The sequence below is a fragment of the Amblyomma maculatum genome, chromosome 8, assembly GCF_055883805.1.
Source record: "Amblyomma maculatum isolate TAMU_Amacu chromosome 8, ASM5588380v1, whole genome shotgun sequence".
In the NCBI taxonomy this organism is placed as follows: domain Eukaryota; kingdom Metazoa; phylum Arthropoda; class Arachnida; order Ixodida; family Ixodidae; genus Amblyomma; species Amblyomma maculatum.
In genome coordinates, this window is record NC_139351.1 from 62,723,557 (window position 1) to 62,743,965 (window position 20,409).

The 20,409-nt window shown below is 45.6% G+C and overlaps 1 protein-coding gene across 1 annotated transcript in view; it reads right to left on the reverse strand.

Moving 5' to 3' along the window:
• Nucleotides 1-19,873, reverse strand: part of LOC146181284 (uncharacterized) — a 29,726-nt gene extending 9,853 nt beyond the window's left edge. Inside the window, exons 1-4 of the mRNA XM_084577874.1 lie at nucleotides 19,707-19,873; nucleotides 14,986-15,044; nucleotides 10,565-10,633; nucleotides 8,316-8,351 (exon numbers count right to left, since the gene is read on the reverse strand). Of these exons, the coding sequence (XP_084434000.1) occupies nucleotides 8,316-8,351; nucleotides 10,565-10,633; nucleotides 14,986-15,044; nucleotides 19,707-19,809 (267 nt within the window). The 5' untranslated portion in view covers nucleotides 19,810-19,873. The remainder of the gene's footprint in view (nucleotides 1-8,315; nucleotides 8,352-10,564; nucleotides 10,634-14,985; nucleotides 15,045-19,706) is intronic.
• Nucleotides 19,874-20,409: the final 536 nt, after the last annotated feature.

A 20,409-nucleotide genomic window follows, 5' to 3' on the forward strand; every position in this document is an offset into this window, starting at 1 on the left:
TCTCTATCTCATCAATTTTGAGAGGATGTGCGAAAGACACTCAACTAGCCGTGACATGTGGCCGGAAAAGTTTATGGCTTTGCTCTCTGTGGAGAACCGCCACAGGTCGTAGCACGTGTCAAGCCGCAGCTGACACGTGCTACGTGTCATGAATACGTGTGAAGCCGCAGCTTTAGGCTGGCTAGGGCTGGGCAAGATTTGAGAAACAAGTATCAGGGGCAAAACCTCAACCCTCGAGAGCAACAGAAGCCTCGTGTAGATCTCCACATCAAAGACCATGGTTCACTGCGCCCCGATACTTCACGCAGAGCCGATGAGTCGGGAAGTAAGAAGAGTAGTAACCATTCGGGAGTACCTATGTGGAAGCCCTTGATATGTTATAAGTGTAAGGAGCCAGAGCATTTCGCGTGAAATTGTACGGAAGAAAGGCAGCAAAAGAAAGGCGCCTCACCGAGAGACCACCCTAGTAACAACGACCTCCTGAAGCCGAATACTCGATCAGTGAGAACCAGCAAGGGGCAGAGGGGCGGTAGACGACATCTGGCGGTCGTTCGTCACTTTGGCAGCACAGACAATGGGTTTCCGCGAATGTGTGTGTGTGCGTGCACAGAGAGCGCGAGTGTTGTGCCTTGTGTTCACCTTGATCCAACCCTGCATCATGGGACGCAGCCTCGGCGAAGGACTTCAAATGGTGGAAGGAGTCTGTTACTTTCGGATCCGTGCATGCAACTCCGGCTTTGGAACTCGGGTGTGGCCCCGGCTCGAACACCTAAGAACCATTGCTTCCTGGTACCACGGCAGGGTTGCGTGACCACGTTATGCGGAGCGCGCCCAGCAGCGAGGAAGAAGTTCTCTAGCAGCGGACGAGAAAGGCTGCACAGGGAGCCCGCTACCTCTTAAGGGCCCAGGACCATCTTTTGTTTTGGGGTCGCAACTGTAATTAAAGCCCCGTTTTAAAACCCTCCATAGAATCTGCAGCCCGTACCTCGCAACACGTGGCAGCAGTGATTCGTGCCGAAACGTCTTTGTTTCAGCTTGGCGCACTTGCAGTGAGAAATGCGCGACCTCTTCAGAAGATTGCCTATGCAACATCTTCACTGTGTTGTAAACTTGGGATGGCGCTTTCCTACTACCAGGCTGAATCTCTGGTGGTGGTGGTGGTGGTGGTGGTAGTGGTTATTTATTGTATATAGAAAAGGAAAGAAAAGATGTTTGCCAGCCCCGGTATCTGCTATCTGAAGCACCTGAACTGGGGCGGCGCAAATAAAGTGGTATAGAGGAAAAGGTAGAAAAATCAAAGAGGTGAGCGATAGAGAGAAAGAAAAGGGTAGGTAAAATTAAAAGAAATATATACACTATGGTACAGTATACAGTAGTTTGCTTGAGGCCCACCCGCAAATGTCTTAGGTCACTGAGCACTCGGCACATCGGGAGGGCCTCCGCAATAGCTCTGCGTCCAAGCAACTGTTCACAACGCACGCACTTGCACACTGTACAAAGCACTGACGGCTGTCGTGGGCGATCGGCCGTTATTGTGCGAAATAGCACACCTGGAGTGTTCAGTCACAGCATGCACTATCTGGCGAGGTGAAATAGGCGGGTCATCAAGCCCGCCTGTTTGATATACTAACACAGGCTCACGTGTGTTCGCTCCCGGACGCGCGCACTGCCCGGCGGCCACAGGAGCACAGCTACGCTATCTGGGATTACCCCCTGCGCTCTGTAAGCCGGCAGCAACTCACGTCGTGATCGGCTAGCGCGGCGTAGTGCAGTAGATGTTCGAGAGTTTCTACCTCGCCACAGCCGTCACACACGTCACTATTGGCAAGTCCGTGCCGCATCCGTCGTTCCCCAGGCCACACACATCCAATGCGTGCACGGAGGATCATTGCGCGGTGCAGCCGAGTCAGCGAGCGGCCGCTGACACTGTGAATGCGCTCACCTCTTGCGAGTCGTGGGTCGGGGTGCTGCGTCCGAAGGTGGCCTTCGATTACCGCACACACGTCCTCCACAGCGAGTTGCTCGTCGCTAGGAGGGAGTTCATGTGCTGCGGTCGCGAGCTCGTCGGCACAATCGTTGCCCTCTATGCCGCAGTGCCCGGGGATCCACTGTGCCGGTATAGCGCGGCCAAGCCTCGAGACGCGCGCGAATCTGACATAGCAACGGAGTTCCCCGGCCGGTGGTTCGAAGGCGGCTGAGTGCAGCGTGGGAGTCACTTAGCCCGGCACACCTGGGTGGCGGCGGAGCCAGTTCAAGCCGTAGATCCAGGCCTAGGCGTAGGCCCAGCAGCTCCGCCGTGGTGGAAGAACCCAGAAATGACAGGTGCAGCTGTCTGTGCAATTGCAGGGCGGGGATGGTAGCCGGCGCTGCTAGCGAGCAACTATCTCTGGCCACGGAGCCGTCGGTATAAACGAGGAGGTGGTGTTGGAGTTCCTCGTAGATGACGGCTCTGGTCAGCTGCTGTACTGCACAGAGCAATGTGGTGCATTTCCCCGCGATTCCGACAATCTCTCGCTGAACCTCCGTAGCAGCGAGCCAGGGCGAGAAGAGGTCGTAGAGGGACGTTGCATTGGTGAGCTGCTCGTACTCAAGCAGTTAAAGTTAGGGTTTGGAGACAAATGCAGTGGTAAGACGCCCGACTACTGTGTCGGAGTACCCAGGTTCGAACCCGATCTCGGCGGCTGCGTTTCGATGGAGGCGAAACGAAGAGGCGTCGTGTGCTGTGCGATGTCAGCGCACGGTAAAGATCCCCAGGTGGACGAAATTACTCCGTAGCCCTCCACTACGGCTCCTATTTCTCTCTATCCACTTTCACTCCCATCTTCCTCCCTTCCCTTACGGCACAGTTGCGGTGTTCACAGAAATCAAGTGAGACAGTTACCGCGCCTTTCCCTTCCTATAAATAAATCAGTCCTTTTTTTATGGCACCGTACACTTTTGGAAGGATACCACGTAATCAAGGACACCTACGCATAACCAGGTCAATTTATTATTTTCGGTATTTTTGATGTAAATATTAAATTGGTTCATAGGAACGGAAAGGCGCAGTATCTGCCAGCCTTCTCGCAGATATGTCGGCTACGCTAAGAGGGAAAAGACGAAGGTGGGTGTGAAAGCGGAAAGGGCGAATGAGGTCGCGTAGTGGAGGCCTACGGAGTACTTTCGGCCACCTTGGGGCCATTACCGTGCGCTGACATCACACAACGCAGGGATCTTTCAGATTGTCAGTAAAGGAAGGTGTGATACACGCTTGGGTAGACGCCACGTAATCATGGACAGCCTCACTGATATAGGTCCAGGTCACTTGAGGGTAGTAAAATTTTTGTGCACGGAGACCATGGCTCCACATTGCGTGTGAATATGTCGCTTCAAATAGCGACTGTCTGATACCACGACAGGTTGTACTCTAAAGAATGCTTGAAAATACATACAAACATTTGAGCGTAACACCGTCAGATTCGAGTGCTTCCCTAAAAGCATTTTGCTAAGTAAGATTCGACATGAGATAATTAGAGAGAAGCCGAAGGGGACTCCTATCAACTGTTGCTGTAAATACCGTTCAAAGCTGAAAAGTAAGCAGCGGTAGCTAGTCTCCACGATATAGTTCGATTGAATGGGTACATGAGCTGACAGACTGGTGTAGCGTTCATAAGGTTCATTCTTGCGCGGTGAGACGCAGTTTCTATGTTGTATGAAGCAACAGACATGATATGCCTGTCGTTCTTTATTAGAACCCTCCTCGTTTATACCGTTTTCCCCTCTCTGGGGAATCATGTTATATTTAGTTTATTATGCATATGTAACCTATAGTGTTTTGTATAGTGCTTTGTTTTGCGAGTAATGTGCGTTTTTGTATGTATGTATGTTCCCAATAAATTCTCCTTGTGCGCTTATTTAAATAATAATGAGGGGTTGGCAGGAAACAAAAGACGCTGTATTTGTCACACTAGTTTATGCACACCTGTACCACGCCCTAAGGGCTGGGAGTAAGGTGAGGTAAAAGTGGAAAGAACGAAAAACAGGAGATGCAGATGTAGTGGTTTGCTAAGTTCGACCACCAGGGGATCCTTAATGTGCACTGACATCGCACAGCACACGGACGCCTCTTCGTTTCGCCTCCATCGAACCGTAGCCGCCGGCATACAAAGGCCACAACCGCATGTCTTCAAATTCATCTACGGTTACTATAAATGACTGATTTACCCTAATCAATTCAGCACCTCGCCCAATAGTGAGCTGCTTGTTTACTGCAAAAGCCTTGCTTTCCTTATAAACAGCGTGACCGCGGTGTGGTCAGAATGCGCGACCGCAGTTTGAGCAGCATTCAGTGTAGTGTCATCTCATTTTGCATCTTCCAGTTAACGAAGTTGCAGGCTGCTTAGCGACAGGGATTCGAACCAACGACATATGTACCTCCGACATTATGCCATTATTCGTAGAGTCCATAAAACGTTTATACAGCGAGATGTGTGATAAAGAGATAAAGGCAAGTAATAATCCAACTGCTTTGTTAGTAATTAACAAAGAATAAAAAACATGTCATAATCTTCTTAAATGCCTTAATATATATTATGGGGCCCACAATTGCTGTCACATATGCCTGTGATGGACCGCGGACGTTTAAATGCGATCTCGAAACAAAACAATAAAGTCGAAAGTGGCCCACTGAGAGCATGCAATCTCTCCTTCGTCAAAGGAATCCTAGAGTGCCCACATTAATTGTAAATGGATGCTCAATAATTTCGTTATTATCGAGGGATCGTCCACAAAGAATTTGTGCTTGCAGTTACAATTCTGAAACTTTTTATTGTGAAAGTTCTCTAAAGGCGCCAAAAATATTACACGTGTACAATAAGGCGTTGCATGGATATATCTGCATCACCATGACAAAGCTGCCTGTCACATGATAATGCCTATCAGTGACATTTGAGAAGAAATATTATTGCTGTTGTTCTTCATGTTCCTCTATTCACCGGATCTCCGTCGTTGCTACTTCCTTTCATTTACTCGCCTCTACACTCACTTTAAAAGCGTCATTTAGGTATTCTGGACACTATCGAGAAGAGTGTATACGCGAGCGAAAATGTATTCTAGCAGAAACCTTGCAGAGCTGCCAAGAATGCAAGAAATGACGTCTCCTTCGATGTGCAAATGCAAAAAGGAACTATTTTAGGGGGAGCAGTATTTATTAGAAGAATCATATAAATTATAGGTGCAAACATTAGTGCTATTACTTTTCTACCATCACTGATATGCCTTAGGAGACGCATACACTTTCGTACGATCTCAGGTGACCTTTTGCGACCCCGACGTCTTGCAACGCAGTCTGCGAAAGACTTCCGGTTATGCAGTTTGCTTCTTCCAAGAATGCAAGGCTTTCGCTTTAACATAGGGTGCCCGTGTATGATCCTCTTCCAAGTGTGGAATGGGACACCGTTAACGTCTGCCGTTACAGCTGTCCTTGTGGTTCCTCGCTTGCATGCATGGACGTTGCTTTAAAAGAGACAGGACACTTCAAACCACTATAGCGTCTGATTTAAGGCAGCGTGCAATTAATCGCCCTCTAAATTTTAACACTTCCCAGTGGACACCGACACTTACAATGAACGACAAGAAGAAGGAAAAGAAAGCCCCACCGGGATGGTGCAGTGGTAAGACGCCCGACTACTGTGCCGGAGTACCCGGGTTCGATCCCGACCTCGGCGGCTGCGTTTCGATGGAGGCGAAACGAAGAGGCGTCCGTGTGCTGTGCGATGTCAGCGCACGTTAAAGATCCCCAGGTGGTCTAAATTACTCCGTAGCCCTCCACTACGGCTCCTCTTTCTCTCTTTCCACTTTCTCTCCCACCTTCCTCCCTTCCCTTACGGCGCGGCTCAGGTGTCCACAGCTACAAGTGTGACAGATACTGCGCCTTTCCCTTCCTGTGAATCAATCAATCAATCAATCAAGGAAAAGAAAACGCACGGGCCGGCTACTGGCTCAGTAGCTGAGCCACCTCCGCTGCCTCGTGCGGACTGAAGAGAAAATAAAGAAAAGAAAAAGAAGAGGCAAAGAAAGACGCGCGCCGCAACAACAGCCGTTGTCCACCACCGAACCAGGGGCGGGTGCAATGACGGTCTACAATGGATAAAATTCGGTGGCTGGCTAGCACCCGCTTCAGGCGGCATTGGCCAACCGTCCCAGCCCCGTGGGGCCAGTAGCTTCTACCCCTTTTCTCCTTCGGAACTTGTCTCATTGGTTCTAACACTTATCGTACACTGGCCTCCACCTTCAATAAATTGCTATGCTAAGTGTAAAGCAAAATAGTACAACACTTCCTTGAATGTGGAACAAAGAACGGTGTGGATCACCGTTTCGATACAAAGTCACGTGCCCGTTTTTCCGCCACGTTTTTCACATTTCCTGGATGTGACGCGATAGTATTGCTCTTTTATGAAAATTATTTTTTATGCCAATACTCCGATATCATCCTTCTTCGCGAGCGACACATATCACCGATACATAAATGTATCAAATGATAGCGTATACGAGCACGTATCTTCAATGCTGCTCATGCTAGCCGCTACGTAGGCCCCACGTCAAGCATTTCATTGCTGGCCTAGTCCGGGAGAGCGTTACATCACGCGTAATTTATGCCCTCTTCAAGTACCTTTACTTCCTTCTGTAAGATCATCTGCGAAGAATATAGTGTTGTAAATGACAGTGTCAAGAAGCCGAAGTTATAAAACATGCCGAGTAGAGAAGCTCAGAATTTCTTCTCGTTCTTTGCAACCCAATACGTCACGTTCTTTGGTGCATCAAAAGCGTGATAACCATAAGTGAGAATAATAGCGGTGTGGGTTTTGTTTCTGACCTTATCTATCTTTCAGCGATTTCAGCATTTAACACCACGCTGGTATGCGATGTTTGTACTTCAGATCCTCTGATTGACGTTAAGAAGTTGATCACGTGATTTTGTAGGGAAAGCTACACTGCGGTAAGTTTTGGCACCGTGAAGCAGAAGAAAAAGGAGAAAAACGGAGAAGAACAGCAAGACAAATAAATCGGTATTATAACGAGGGAGAACAAGAAGAAGAAGTTGGTAAAGGCGACCAACAACAGCGAGTTGCTAGGACATAAGGTTCGTTCGAACGTTGTGACGATGGCATATTAATTCTAGGCGTCCGCAGAAAATTTCGCTGCAACACTCACAGCTTCCACTCGGTCACTTGATTCAAGCAATTCTTAAACACCTGCAATTTTTTGTAGTAGTGCTTGTGGCAGTGCGTGGAGCGCGCTTTCACATTCTTCCTCAGGTGGCTCAAGACCTTTCGTTTGTACCGAGAACTATTATTTGCATTTAATTTTAATTGCCATACCTTAAATGCATCGTTACCTAGAAAGTCTCGCGCTGGCATTGGGAGCCGGAAACTACGGGCATGGCTTAACAGGTGACATGACCATTCACTAACTGATGGACGTCCGATTGTGAGACATTGAAATGCCATGCACTTTACATGGCCCCATGTTCAGTCATTGTCAACAGTACTTAAGCTTTGAAATGGGACGGCGAGTTGAGTATCCAGACCCCCCCCTCAGAAATATTGGATTTCGAACTCGACATGCTGCTCCAAGGCCAAGCAGGCACATTGATAAGGGTTCACCGAAATGGGGATATATTCATCGCGGATGGCCGCTCATATAATCTTCAAGCTTATGACTTCTAATACGTATAAGTGGGATATTAGAGGCCGAGGTTTAAAACAGCAATTAACCATGTAACCAAGGGGATGTACGCGAAAGATGATTCGTAGAGACAGCCGGCTAAATGGATTAATTATGAACGGCACCTCTCACCGTCAAATGCGGAGCTTAAAGTACTGTCAAATTTGACATCATACTCATATGATGTGTAGCGTCAAGCTTACAAATTAAAACAAATAGAATTCACTGCACTTTCCTAGCTATAGTTTTTATTCACAATCTGCTTCAGCTTGTTTCACCGTTCGAAAAAGTTTTTATCATGTAGCGCATAACCACTGTCTGCTCTTAAATAACATTTTGGCCCTAATAACGCCCCCGATAGCACTTGAAATTATTCCCATTTCTTGATAGTGTTTCTGCTGGGCTGGTCATCTAGCGTGGCACTCAATGAGGTTTTGATGTGAGGACATTTTAAAAAGTCTCACTCTCTTACTTATTATTCCTTTATTTCCACCGCCCCAATTCAGGTGCGTCTTATGATTAGATAGCAGATATCTGGACTGGCAAGCATCGTTTTTCTTCCATTTTTGTTTCTGTGAATAAAAACACTACTTACTACTAATACTACTCACCAGAGCTGCGATCCAGTACTCTGGGTAGTTTGGCCACTGAAATAAATAGGAAACGTGACAGTAATATCGCGTTAGATTGGATTCAGCATACGTGATGTGCCTCTGATTGCGGCAATACCTCACAGTGATTTATTTAAATAAACGTTTGTGTAGACCAGCAGGAAAATATACGCTAAGAAGTCCAAGTAGAAAGATTTGTCTTTAGTGCGAATGCACTAACACGCTCACCCCACCGATCATGGATCTTGTCTGATCGTTTGTTTAGTGCCATCGCTCTGATTGGCTAAAGGATTTCGTGAAGTCACAACCCCGTGGCCTCGCGCGGGCAATTCCAACCAAGTCTCGTGTAGCGGCTCCTATACGCGATTATCCCGGCGGACTTTCCAAGTTCGCTAGCCAAAGGAGATCGCGATGGCACCATGACTGCACAATGACTGATCAGGACTTCTTTTAGTGATTTCGTACTAACGAAAAGCAACCACAGTCGTTTGTATCTGGTAAGGTTTGAACCCGGTCAATAAGATGCAGTAACCGAGCATCGCTGCCAATGAGACATCGCAGCGAGTACGTTCGCTCATTTTATTCATGCTTTAATAGCATTAAACCTCGTCATTTGACGCGTACGGTGCAGCACCAAGTTTCAGCCCGTGGCTTTCACGATCAACCTTGTTATTGGATCGGAACTGCTTGTGGGGGCCACAGTTAAGCTTCCATTGTTTGATGCAGTGGCTTCCAGATAACGCCACATAAACAACTGAAACTGCAGAGCTCCAAACCCACAGCCAAGGAATATCAATCACAAAACAGCAATTTCACTGAATTAGAACTGTAAAGACTAAAAAAAGGCGCTGATTTCGACCAATAATCGGTTCAGCAGAGACAGCCCTTGACAATTTTCGGCCGCTCAAAGCTTACCACCCTGTTCTAACAGGCAACACAAAGATATCGCAATTCTGCATCATCCATATGCCTAGTAGTAGCACTTAGCAAAGAAACCTCTGCTGTAGACGTACTAAAGAGTTTGCAACCGCTGGAAGCGTCTCTTCAGCACTTGGTGTGCACTCCTACTTGCAGTGTAATTCCATCTAACACTTCGACCTAAACACAGCCTTTGCATGGTTATTTAGTGGTAGACTGGCCTCGGTTCTCTGAGATTTTATTTCCAGTGTCTCCCTGAAGCACATATGCTAATAACTTCAATACTGATGCAGTTACTATAAGGCTTGTTCCTTTCTTTTATGATCTTAAATGAAATGGTTCGAAAATGATTTGGACGAGCAGAACATAAGTGGCAAACAGTAGTACCTTATCTTGAGCGCATACTTACATTTTAACATATTGGCGAGAATTTCCACTTAACTCTAGATGGAACAATCAATATTCCGGATAATTAACCAAGATACATTCTTAGCCCTACCCGCCGTCATGCTCTAATTTAGGAGGCATCGGCACCATATGGGACTTTTGTGTTCACCGTGTAAACAAGCTGTTCGGTGTTCATTATCCTTGTTGCCGCCTTGCATATAAATATGGCACTCTCTAATTATATTATTCCATTACGGCTTGCAACACTGACTGAAAAGAAATTTCTAAAATAAAACGTCACGGCGTGCACAACTTTACAATATGCAATATGCGTCGAGCTGAAACCAAAGAAATGTTTACAATTAGCTCTAAACTAGCAGTGGCCCTGCATATAAGTGTATTTGAAAATACGTATCCGATCACTGCAGAAATTAACCGCACAAGTAATGATTAGGTGGCTGCCTTTTGCGGAAACCTAAACTTTTATCTAGAGATCTCAACTCATTTGGCAATAGTGCGCCAATAACGCCAGCCGTTCATCCCCAGGTCAGAATGGCAAGCAAACACTGAGCGCATTTGGTTGTTTCCCCATATAATACAGGTTGCAGGCAGCGACGGTGTCGGCGTACTGCCAGGAGTGGTCCTGGCGTGTTAGAAAAAAAAGATGACAAGGTGCCATTTTTGTGGAAATCAATCTCGCGTTTTTATCTATTCCTCGAAAAATCAGCTCTGCCAGAAAACAGCATCCGCAGCAGCTGCCGACAGGTACCTAGGCATTCACACTGCATTGATGGTAATTCATTTGTCGCTTCGGAAATTTGATTGTCCTACTGCTTTATGAACGTTGTTTCGCTTTAAATGAAAAACGCTATCAGGCGTTTTACAACAGCTTTGCAGGTATAAAAATTTCTGGAACATAATTTATAGTAAAAAGGTATACTTACGCCATCTTCGCAGATGTCATCTAAAAGGGTTTCAACGCTCTTGCCATTATTTTTTACGACTTTATCGGCCTGCGAAAAATGAATAAATAAAGAAAAGCCTAAGAAACAAAGTTATTCAACTATGGAAGCAAAGTGTGAACTCTCGCACTGGTTTTAACCCTATACTCCTCAAAGGCAAGGACACACGCCGTTCAAGATTGACCCCACTGTCTACTCGCTCCCAGCGTTATGTACTGGAGAAAAGGCGACGATGGTAAGTTCGAGTAACGCTTTGACCATTTCTCGATACTCCTTTCCTTCATTTGTCATCGCTCAGTTACATGTTCTTGTTTTTTTTTTTTTTTTTACTGTCATCTTCACCATTACCACCCTCCTCCAAGAGACGTACGTTTTTTTACTTTAAACCTGTTGGCGCTCTTTGTGCAAACTTAAATGCAGTGGTGAACGGAGTGTGCAGAGGCAATAGCCCTATATACCAATGCCTCCGATTAAGTTGCGACATAATTTGTGAAATGCCCTATTCCAATAAAACACAATCCTCGTGTTCTTGCCTGCTTTCCGCCCGCGCCGAGTTCAAAATCAAAAAGCGCCTACAGACTCTTTCTCTGTGAATGGCACGGAATTTGTAAGCAAACAAAATATTTGTACACTTAAGTGTTCTTAAGCTGGAAAAAGGCTGAAGAACTGCGACTTTCCTGCACAGCTTCGTTTCGAGCTCGTTCTGCGTTTCATTGCTTTGCTGCAAACCTTTACTTTTACTTTTGTTTACTTTTTAACAGTATTTTAAACAATTTTTTAGTCATTTTATTTCATTCTTATTTATGTTTTTCTTACTTGCCACCGCTGCTATCCCTTTAGTCAGCGCCTAACGGCGCTCTTACACTAGAAGGGATTTATGGACACGTTCGCAAAAAATCGTCCAAGAGTATTGCTTTGCGCACGTAGCTGGGGAACTGAAGGATAGTGGTTTCAGTTCTGGCATGGACAGAATTCACTAATCTCTTTTAACTTTCAGTTACGATACCTGACCTCTAGATAGCATATATACTATGCTATGTAACGGCATGCGGCGACGCGATGTTTAGGTTAAAATTGGTCGCGCAGATATTTCCGACCGCATTGTATCCTTTTACGACACGGTGAGCATAAACACCTTGCAACGATGGCGTGAATAGCCACAAGTGGTGCAACGTGTCAGGAGGGAGGCATAGCCAAATAACGGTGGGAAATAATGCGGTTAGATAAAGGGATAGCGAGCAGACATTCAAATACGCCCAAGGCATTCATGGATGTCTACCTTCGATAAAAAAGAGCGCCAAATGTACTTTTTTTTCTGATGAAACACATTTCACTACAAAATCTAAGGTGCCATATATCACCCGCATCCGCATCATAAATACACTACGTCATGTCGCCTCGAAAGAATGTCATTGCAATAGCAATATCGTCATCTTGATTATCTTTGCGTTTATAAGTATTTGTATTCGTTTTAAGCAGCCTGTACTGCAGTGCGTCCATTACAAATAAAAGACAGCCTTTCGTTAGTGTCCACATCTACAGTGTCCACCTGGAGAAAAGAAAACACACGGGAAAGTTTATCTTTCCGCTCATTTCGCTTTAAGGTGCTACGACGCAAGAGTTGTATCTTCTCTAGATACTGTACACGTACTAAATGCTCCATTCGAGGATAACACGGGCGTTGTCATTATTTCTACCATCTGTTTTATGTTGGTACATAAAACAGCCAGCTGGGACCGACAAAGCCTGACATGATGCAAAGTGAAAAAAGGGTCTCTTCTGTATGAAAGAGGACGAGACTTGAAGGTGACTGCCAAGAAAAAGCAGTGTCACTTGGCTGATACATAGGAGATGTTAGCTGCGACTTCCTACTATCATTGTGGATAGCTGGCAAAGAAGGAGAGGGAATCATCCCCTCCTCACGTAGATAACAGAAAACGGCTGCCACAGGAACGTAAAACGTTCTAATCAATTTAAGAGTACCATGCAGTTATCCTTTGTAACTGCACTAATGCATTGTGTGTATGGCAATGCAGGGTATATGCGGGATGTGCGGTACGTATGTTGTCTGGGATTCTGAATTCGCAAGCCGTAAGCAGCCGAATCCACTGCATGGCTGCCAATTGGACTCGACTTAGGAGTTCGGTCGACGGATTCAAATCCTAGATCCGACCGACTGCTGATCCTCTCGGGCCCACAAGGCAGGTGTCTCATCCCCGCTCTCCGGTTGCCTCCTCAGTGGCCACAGGCAGGAGGTGGCAATTAAGAAGGCGTGCTACAATATGATGCAACACATAATCATCATCATTCTGACTATACCCACTGCAGGGCGAAGGCCTCTCCCAAATTTCTCCGATTAGCCCTGTTCTGTGCTAGCTGCATCCACTTGACCCCTGCGAACTTCTTAATCTCATCCGCCCACCTAACTTTCTGTCGCCCCCTGCTACGCTTTACTTCCCTTGGAATCCAGTTTGTTACCCTAAGCGACCATCGGTTATCCTCTCCGTGCTGCCGCATCGCTAACCGATGCGGCAACACGATTGATTAAAATTCATTGCGTAGAGGTACTCAAATTGCGCACGTATATGCAAGTCCAACTAGCTCGATTTAACGCTGTGTTGAGAGATGGGTCTTTTTGAAGCTGAGATTTGTTCCAAGGAAGGAAAACTGATGTGTCCGTTGTGACGCAGGCGCTTTCACGTATGCTTATCGCTTAACTATGCTTTAAATACAAAGTACCTTTCCCTGTGTCAGTCACTTTTTGTCAATCTTGATAAAATGACAGCGTTCTCTAGACGGAGACGCAGAACGAGGACAATAACGTACAGCGAAGTTGTATGTTTGTGTTCTATTCATTTGTCGTCATCTACGTCTTCGACCACTAGCCGTGATGTAAGTTTGAGCAATGCGCCAACTAGTGGCTGCGCGGCCGTACGGACTCAGGCAGCCAGTCATCTAGTTGTCAGAGGATGCACGAAGAAGGGTTAGAGGAAACTGGGAGAGGGCTTGATTGAATACATAGGAGGAGCCCCTTTCATTTACCCCCGCTTTGTGACTTGGTTTCGGGAGAAGAGGCACACTCGAAGAATGAGAGAGGGCACCGCACCTTTCTGTATTGCCTTCCTACCCGTGGAATCGGTGAGGGATCTGGGCGTCGGGAAAAGTTTCCGGAGCGTAACTTCGGCGAAGTGGAAGCAATACACTTCCCACCTACAGCGCTATTTCTGTCAGCAAGGGGTTTGCTTTTTGTTTTACTATGGCTTCATTTCGCTTGTCACAGTTTGTTCCAGAAGGTCTTCTTTAAAATTAAGATATGCTGCTTCATGCTGCAACATAGATGTATGACTCGCACTATATGCAGGGCGTAGTAGCAGGTGTTACGGCCGAGCCCAATTGTTCGTCTGGTAAAGTGACGTCACGAGACCACGTGACATCACTGAGTTTGCAGGACATCGGACAACTCCTTCGACATTGGAGAGTGAGGTAAAATTCGATTCTAGGGTCGTTGGATTCCGAATCGAGTCACGTAGGCACGCTTGTAAAGCTTTGTTTCCGCGGTGTGCTATATCTATCTCGAGTGCGTGCCAGATGAATAAATGGTCTTTCATTTTTTGGGCAGCTTGCAACTGCATAATAATGAACCTGTGTGAAATAAGAGAACGTAATTAAAGGCAGGGCTCACAGAATCAAAGCATCTGTGGTGAAACATGTGCAGTAGCAAAACGGGCAACTCTCGCGTCATAACTTCACGGGCTCGCTGGCAGGTGTCATGAAAGAGCTCGTTTATAACAGTCAGGAACTTGGGAGAAATTGAGTGTCTGTCGAAGGATAATTATGGGGGTAATATACTGTATAAGCTCAAACTTCTTATATATAAATATAGAATCGCGTCTCTGAAATTATTTTGCATTTAGATACTGCAAAGTTAAAATACTCAAAAAGTTTCAACCAAATCTCCAATGTCGGAGTATCGTAGTAATCAGCCTTTTTACACTTTCTGGAAATACGTGTTCTCTTGCATCATTTCTTGAGCGAGGAAAGGGCTAAAAGCGCGGTAAATGTTTCGCGGCCCTCACTGCACTCTGTAAAGTTTCGAAATCTGCAGCAATTGTGTTTGCGAGTTTTCATTCGGTACTGAAAGTGGGAGAAAAGCTTAAATTCAATCCAAATTTAGACAGAAGCGCCTTCAGCAATGAGAATGCATATGATTGATGCCCGGTATGTTTGTATCACGTCACTGTTTTGACATTGTATATATGTGCTTTGCAGGCGGCATATCTGTGCAGGCAATGCCCATGTTTGATTGGGGCTTGTTTCATCTAACTTTTCTTTTCGCAAATATACCTGTAGTAAGCACGTGTATGTAAAAGAGAGAAAAATATTCTATATGAAGCAAAGCTTACCTCCGGAACTTTCATCATGACGCATTGTAGGAATATAGATAGGTCGTTTCTATAGATGCCTATTTGTGAAAAGAGAAATGAAACGTATTAGATACTCACTGCGATCTTTAAGTTGCTTTCGTGGCAACCGTTTGTTTTAAATATACTAATAAATCATTTTAAACAAACGCAAAGCATGTATCCTCAGATTTTACGCTCCGACTACAGCAAATGAGAGGGCACTCCTAAACGTTACGAAGGCTTTTCTAGGAGTTACTTCAACACATCGTCACCGCTGAAGCAAATTCGGAGGCAAATCAACGGCCTTAGTCCTTAAAAACTTCCAGCTATAGAAATGAAGATGGGTTCAAAGCAGAACAGGTAAACTCTGTTTAGTTTAGTGCGAAAGTTACTGGAGGTACGCCAAAAGAGTTCTGAAATATGATAGAATGACAGACCATATTATGAGAGCGCATCAAGAGTAGCTTCATCAATTGCGCTGAAATAAAGCTTACAGTAAACAAGCTTAATCATTCAGGTGAAGTATGCTATAAACAAGATTATTAATTTGTGGTTGCTAATTCTAATTTTTTTCTTACTTTCACTGATAATTTCACAATTTACAATATTGCTATTTCACGTAGAGTCAATGAACCACATTTGCCGCCTGTGCGGCGGTGATGCTCCAGAGCCTGGAGGGTCTTTTTTGCACTGACAGATGGGGCAGTCTGGACACATTGGGGTAGTATGAAAGGAAGAAACGGCGCGCATTGGGCGAGGACACATGAAAAAGAATTGGGAGACACAGAAGACACAAGTGATTGTGTTTCTCGTCTTTCCTTTTCTCGTGTCTATAGTCATTTCAGTCCTGTTCATTCCTGTTTGGTTTTTGACTGGCTCCCCGTCCCACGCTGACGACCGATGGGGACTGACGTGCGACCTGTGTCATAAATATTCGAGCCACGTATCCCGCGTTCTATCTCGGGTTATGGTGCGCGTGACGTACCCACTTTGGTTTGCACCGCGGCACGCCAGCGTCCTAAACATTGGCGCCTACGTTTGTGTCTATATTAGCGCCCGCGTCTACAACGGCCTAGTTTGAGGCGCTTCTGAAGAAGTGCTGTTTTCGTTATAGTAAACACTTGACGCTCAATTAACTGCGCTCTCCTTCTCTCGAAGCGAAAGCTAGGGCACGCAGTGAACTATAAATGTCGCGTTAGCTTGCTCTAGGCCGAACCCAGTTATGTGGTTGATCTGAACGTTGCATAATTCTACGTGGATGAAATAACTTGAATCGTGCTCTACTCCATAGTGCTCAAGCGTTTTCTAAACTTGTTGGACACGCTCATGTAACGTCGCCACAGCTGTGGTACACAGCCGGCTTGTGCTTTATAAAGACACCTAAAGCACAATAGTAATTCAGGTCAGACTTATAGGAAGAATAACGAGATACCAATTGTGTTATGCTTAGCCAAAACAATGCTTTTATAAACACAAAAAATGTTTGAATGCGATATAGCCGCGTCGTCACATATCATAGCGATTTACGCCGCTATGGCTACCATAATTTACGAGGCGTTTCGGGGTCACTGTTCAACCTTTTCTATGGACAACTACCATCAAAATGCTATCAAGTAATTGCTGTCATCAATTTATAGGAAGTGTGAAGAGTTTCTTTGTGTCACTCACGCATTTTATGTGTCGCAAAGTATGAAATGTGTGGTATTTTTGCTATGTATGTTAAATTTTTGAGAGCCATGTATTGTGCATGTATGGCTATAGAGCTTTTAGAGCGGTTTTTCCGCGCTTTTATACAGTTGTACATAGCAGGCGTTGCGGTCTGAGAAGTGCCAGATCTGGTAAGCTTCTGGACGAACACCTGCTTCACAAAGATGAGGTCATGCATTAATTACGCACCATCATAAACAGGGGTAAAAACTCCTCGGCCTCGTCCACGGCGGCTCGTGGCGGATGTGTTTCGCTTCTACGCGCTCTTATTTCATCACGTCACATTTTGCATCACCATCATTATCATCATCATTAGCCAAGCTATACCCACTGCAGGGCGAAGACCTCTCCCATATTCGGCCAATTTACCCGGTCCCGCGCTAGCTGCATCCACTTGATCCCTTCGAACTTCTTAATCTCATCCGCCCACATGTTCTTCCGTCCCTGCTACGCTTTCTTTCCTTTGGAATCCAACTTGTTACCCTAAGCGACCATCGCTTGTCCTGATTACACACTACATGCACTGCCCATTACGCATAAGCGGGCACAAACTTATAGCGAACTTTTTATTCTGCCCCTCTTTTCTCCTCCTCTATATTGCCCTTGCACATTTAGATTTCCGCCTTCCTCCGTTGTTCTCGTCAGTGTTCAGCTGTATCCTCCTCTTTCGAATTTCACTATAGCATCAAGCTTTATTCCTCTGCTCTCGCAATAAACTTCTGTTGCAGTGGTCACCCCTACACTTTGCTTTGTAACTGCACTTGCAGGTTTTGCCTCATTTAGCACCCTTCACATCCTCCTCCTTCAGGGTTACCTAAGGCAAAAACGCACTGACTAAACCAATACACTACCTTAACGTATTAGGTAAAATATGTTCGATATCGCAGCTATATTCGTGGCTGAAACATGGCTAACATTTCATGTTCCATGCTAAGTAACATTGGGGCCAGTGCACTTCTTTTATGTACATACCTTTTAGCAGTGATGTGTTAAACGCATTCATTACTGACGCGAATGAAAAATGGAAATGATCTTGCAAGAACATCACAAAGTTGCATATTCATGGTTGGAGGTGAAGGTAATGAAGAATGGTCAAGATCGCTGAGTGACGGACGCCATACGATTTGTAAACATATATTGATAAAAGCACGATGATTCTTCGCAATCTGCCTCCCTGGCCTGAGAGAAGCGCCAACCCGTGCACAGTGGACAGAACCTAACTGAGGACAAATTCAGTCTAAGGTTGATGTTACAGTGGCACCGTTACAGCTGTGATGGGAGCCTCACGGCGAACATCCCTCCTAGTTATGGGCTATTAGGCGAAGGTTTCATTTCCAGGGTTACGGCTCGGCACCATCTCTGCATGCTTGCACGAGGCTGGGACACTTTCGGAGGCCCGAATCCTGTTCAAGGCCTCAACTAGCCACTCTAGTGCCAGAAATTCGATGTTATTGAAAGCTTCGTCCAAGCGGTAAGAAGATTCCGCCTTTCCGTTCAATTTATGGCTGCTCTGAACTCGGCTTCGGCGAACAGCTCTTGTATAGTGACTTCGCCCAATAAAAAAGTGGTATTGCCTTCTAAGGTGGTCATGTTCTAGGTGCTTCCCACTTCAACCATAGTCCAGCTTCACATCCCTCCGCTCTAGCTAACTCGCTAAACCAGTAAGCCAGCCGCTGCCTCTCACACTCTCTCCCTCTCCCCTAACCTTGGGTGAAGATTTCCACCTCTCCACTCTGCCAGCTGCGAGCAGTGGCAGCTGGCGCTTCACTCTGTTGCTATCTGCAACTGCTAGCAGGTGGCTGGCTATGCCGACAACTGCCACGTCGACGAAGCGTGTTCCAGGAGTGTCCGCCTAGGATGTACGCTTCAAAATGTTCACTGATGGCCTTTCAATGACAAAGCATATGAAACAGCTCCACTGGACAGACATAGTGCTGCAAAGTATGCTATGAGCTACACATTTTAGTTCGTAGACGTCAAATATGACAGCTTAGTGCCGATTGCAATGGGTGTAAACACTACGCAGCCGTCACTGTGAAACAAAGGAACTACTTTTTCACTCGGCAGAGACCGCGCATCAGTACTAATGCGTTGTTCTGCTGAAACAATGCGCTCAATCCCATAGCTACAGGGCCGAGGGTAATCGCGTTGGCGACTATCGAAAAACGAAGATGGCTGTCACTAATGACTGGCTGCAAACATCTAATTGCATCCAGATGCTTAACTCTAATCGTTCAAAAGCTAATTATCAAAAAGCATATTATAGTGAAATAAATAAGGATGAGCTGCAGCAATAAAAACGGTCCACAAAAAAGAGTAAAAGAAAGGGATGACAAAAACTCGAATTCAATAGAGAAACGACCTTTAGCACTGAGAACATCTCCACGGACTTCAAAAAGAAATATACTGTTATTCTGCGAAGGCGAGAGAGAATATGAAAATGAATCAAGGGTTCGGCTCTACAGCAATGCCGGTCGTCGCTTCGGCTAAACAGGCCTGCACTAGGACTTGCTGCTGCGCTCCGCATTGACACAACAGGCAGGAGGTCGGCCATCCGGTCGAGCACACATCAGTCACAGAGGGGAGCATTTTCCAAAATCTATCAGTGGCGCCAGGTACTCTGTTTTATTGACTTGAGACTGGCTTAAAAGTACTCACGGATATACACAATTTTCTCATACCATGATCACTAATGAAAAAGAATGTGCTATCTACAGTGTTACGGACTTGGTCTCAAACAGAGCACGGAGGAGGGAAGAAGGAAGAGGAAGAAGCGTTGGTCTCTGGGGGCTAGCAGGCTTCACCTGGTCCGGACGCCTTTCTTATTTCATCGTAATAATATATGAAATTATTTTGGTACGGCAAATAAATATCTTAAGAATTTCAAATGTCGGCGCACATTTTCAAACTTATGCCTGCGCCCTTCTAAGCGCAACTTGTCCGGTACAATTTTGAGTGGCTTACAAATTAGTGGAAATAAATATATTGCGAAGCCTTAGGGAAGCCAATCTTACCACAGTAGTCCTTATATTCTTCTGTCTCTGTAGTAATGTCATCAAATGAATTGCTTTCAACGCAAGCAATGAGAACAAGGAAGAAAATCAAGGCCTTCTGCATGCTGCGCTGGCACACGAATCGATCTCCTGATCACAGCTGCAGAAGTCTGTCAACTGAGCTTCGTCATGTGAGCGAAGAATTTATATTAGTAATCTCTACTCTTGGATAATATCTCATTGCTAATTCTGGAAAGGCCCTGCCATATGTTCCTTACAGGGAGCTAAATCCATCGCTACGAATATTAGCAAAACGCGTTGCTCAAGGACAAACTGCACCATTCGCTGACGAATCATAAAATAGTTATTTCGAGCTACCATTAAATGTTATGCTCCAGGGATCAGGGATCTATTTTCTGGTACTAGTATTTAACAGTACTGGATGAGTTGCTGTGACGATTTCTGCTATAAAGCACAGCATGTTATTTTCATGTTTCCGAGAAATTCTCGAACATTTCTTTATTAGGTGGTTGTCTCCTTTTGACAAAAGGGACGCTTTGGCCTGAAAAGAATGCAATATAATGTTATTCTCTACGGTGACGCAATACACCCGCAATGTACCAACGTTTTTGGAAGAAAGAGACCTAAAAATAAACGGGTATATCACAGAGCTTCACCAAGTACCCATTCTAACCAAGAAGGAAGAGGGCAGGCTATTATAAAT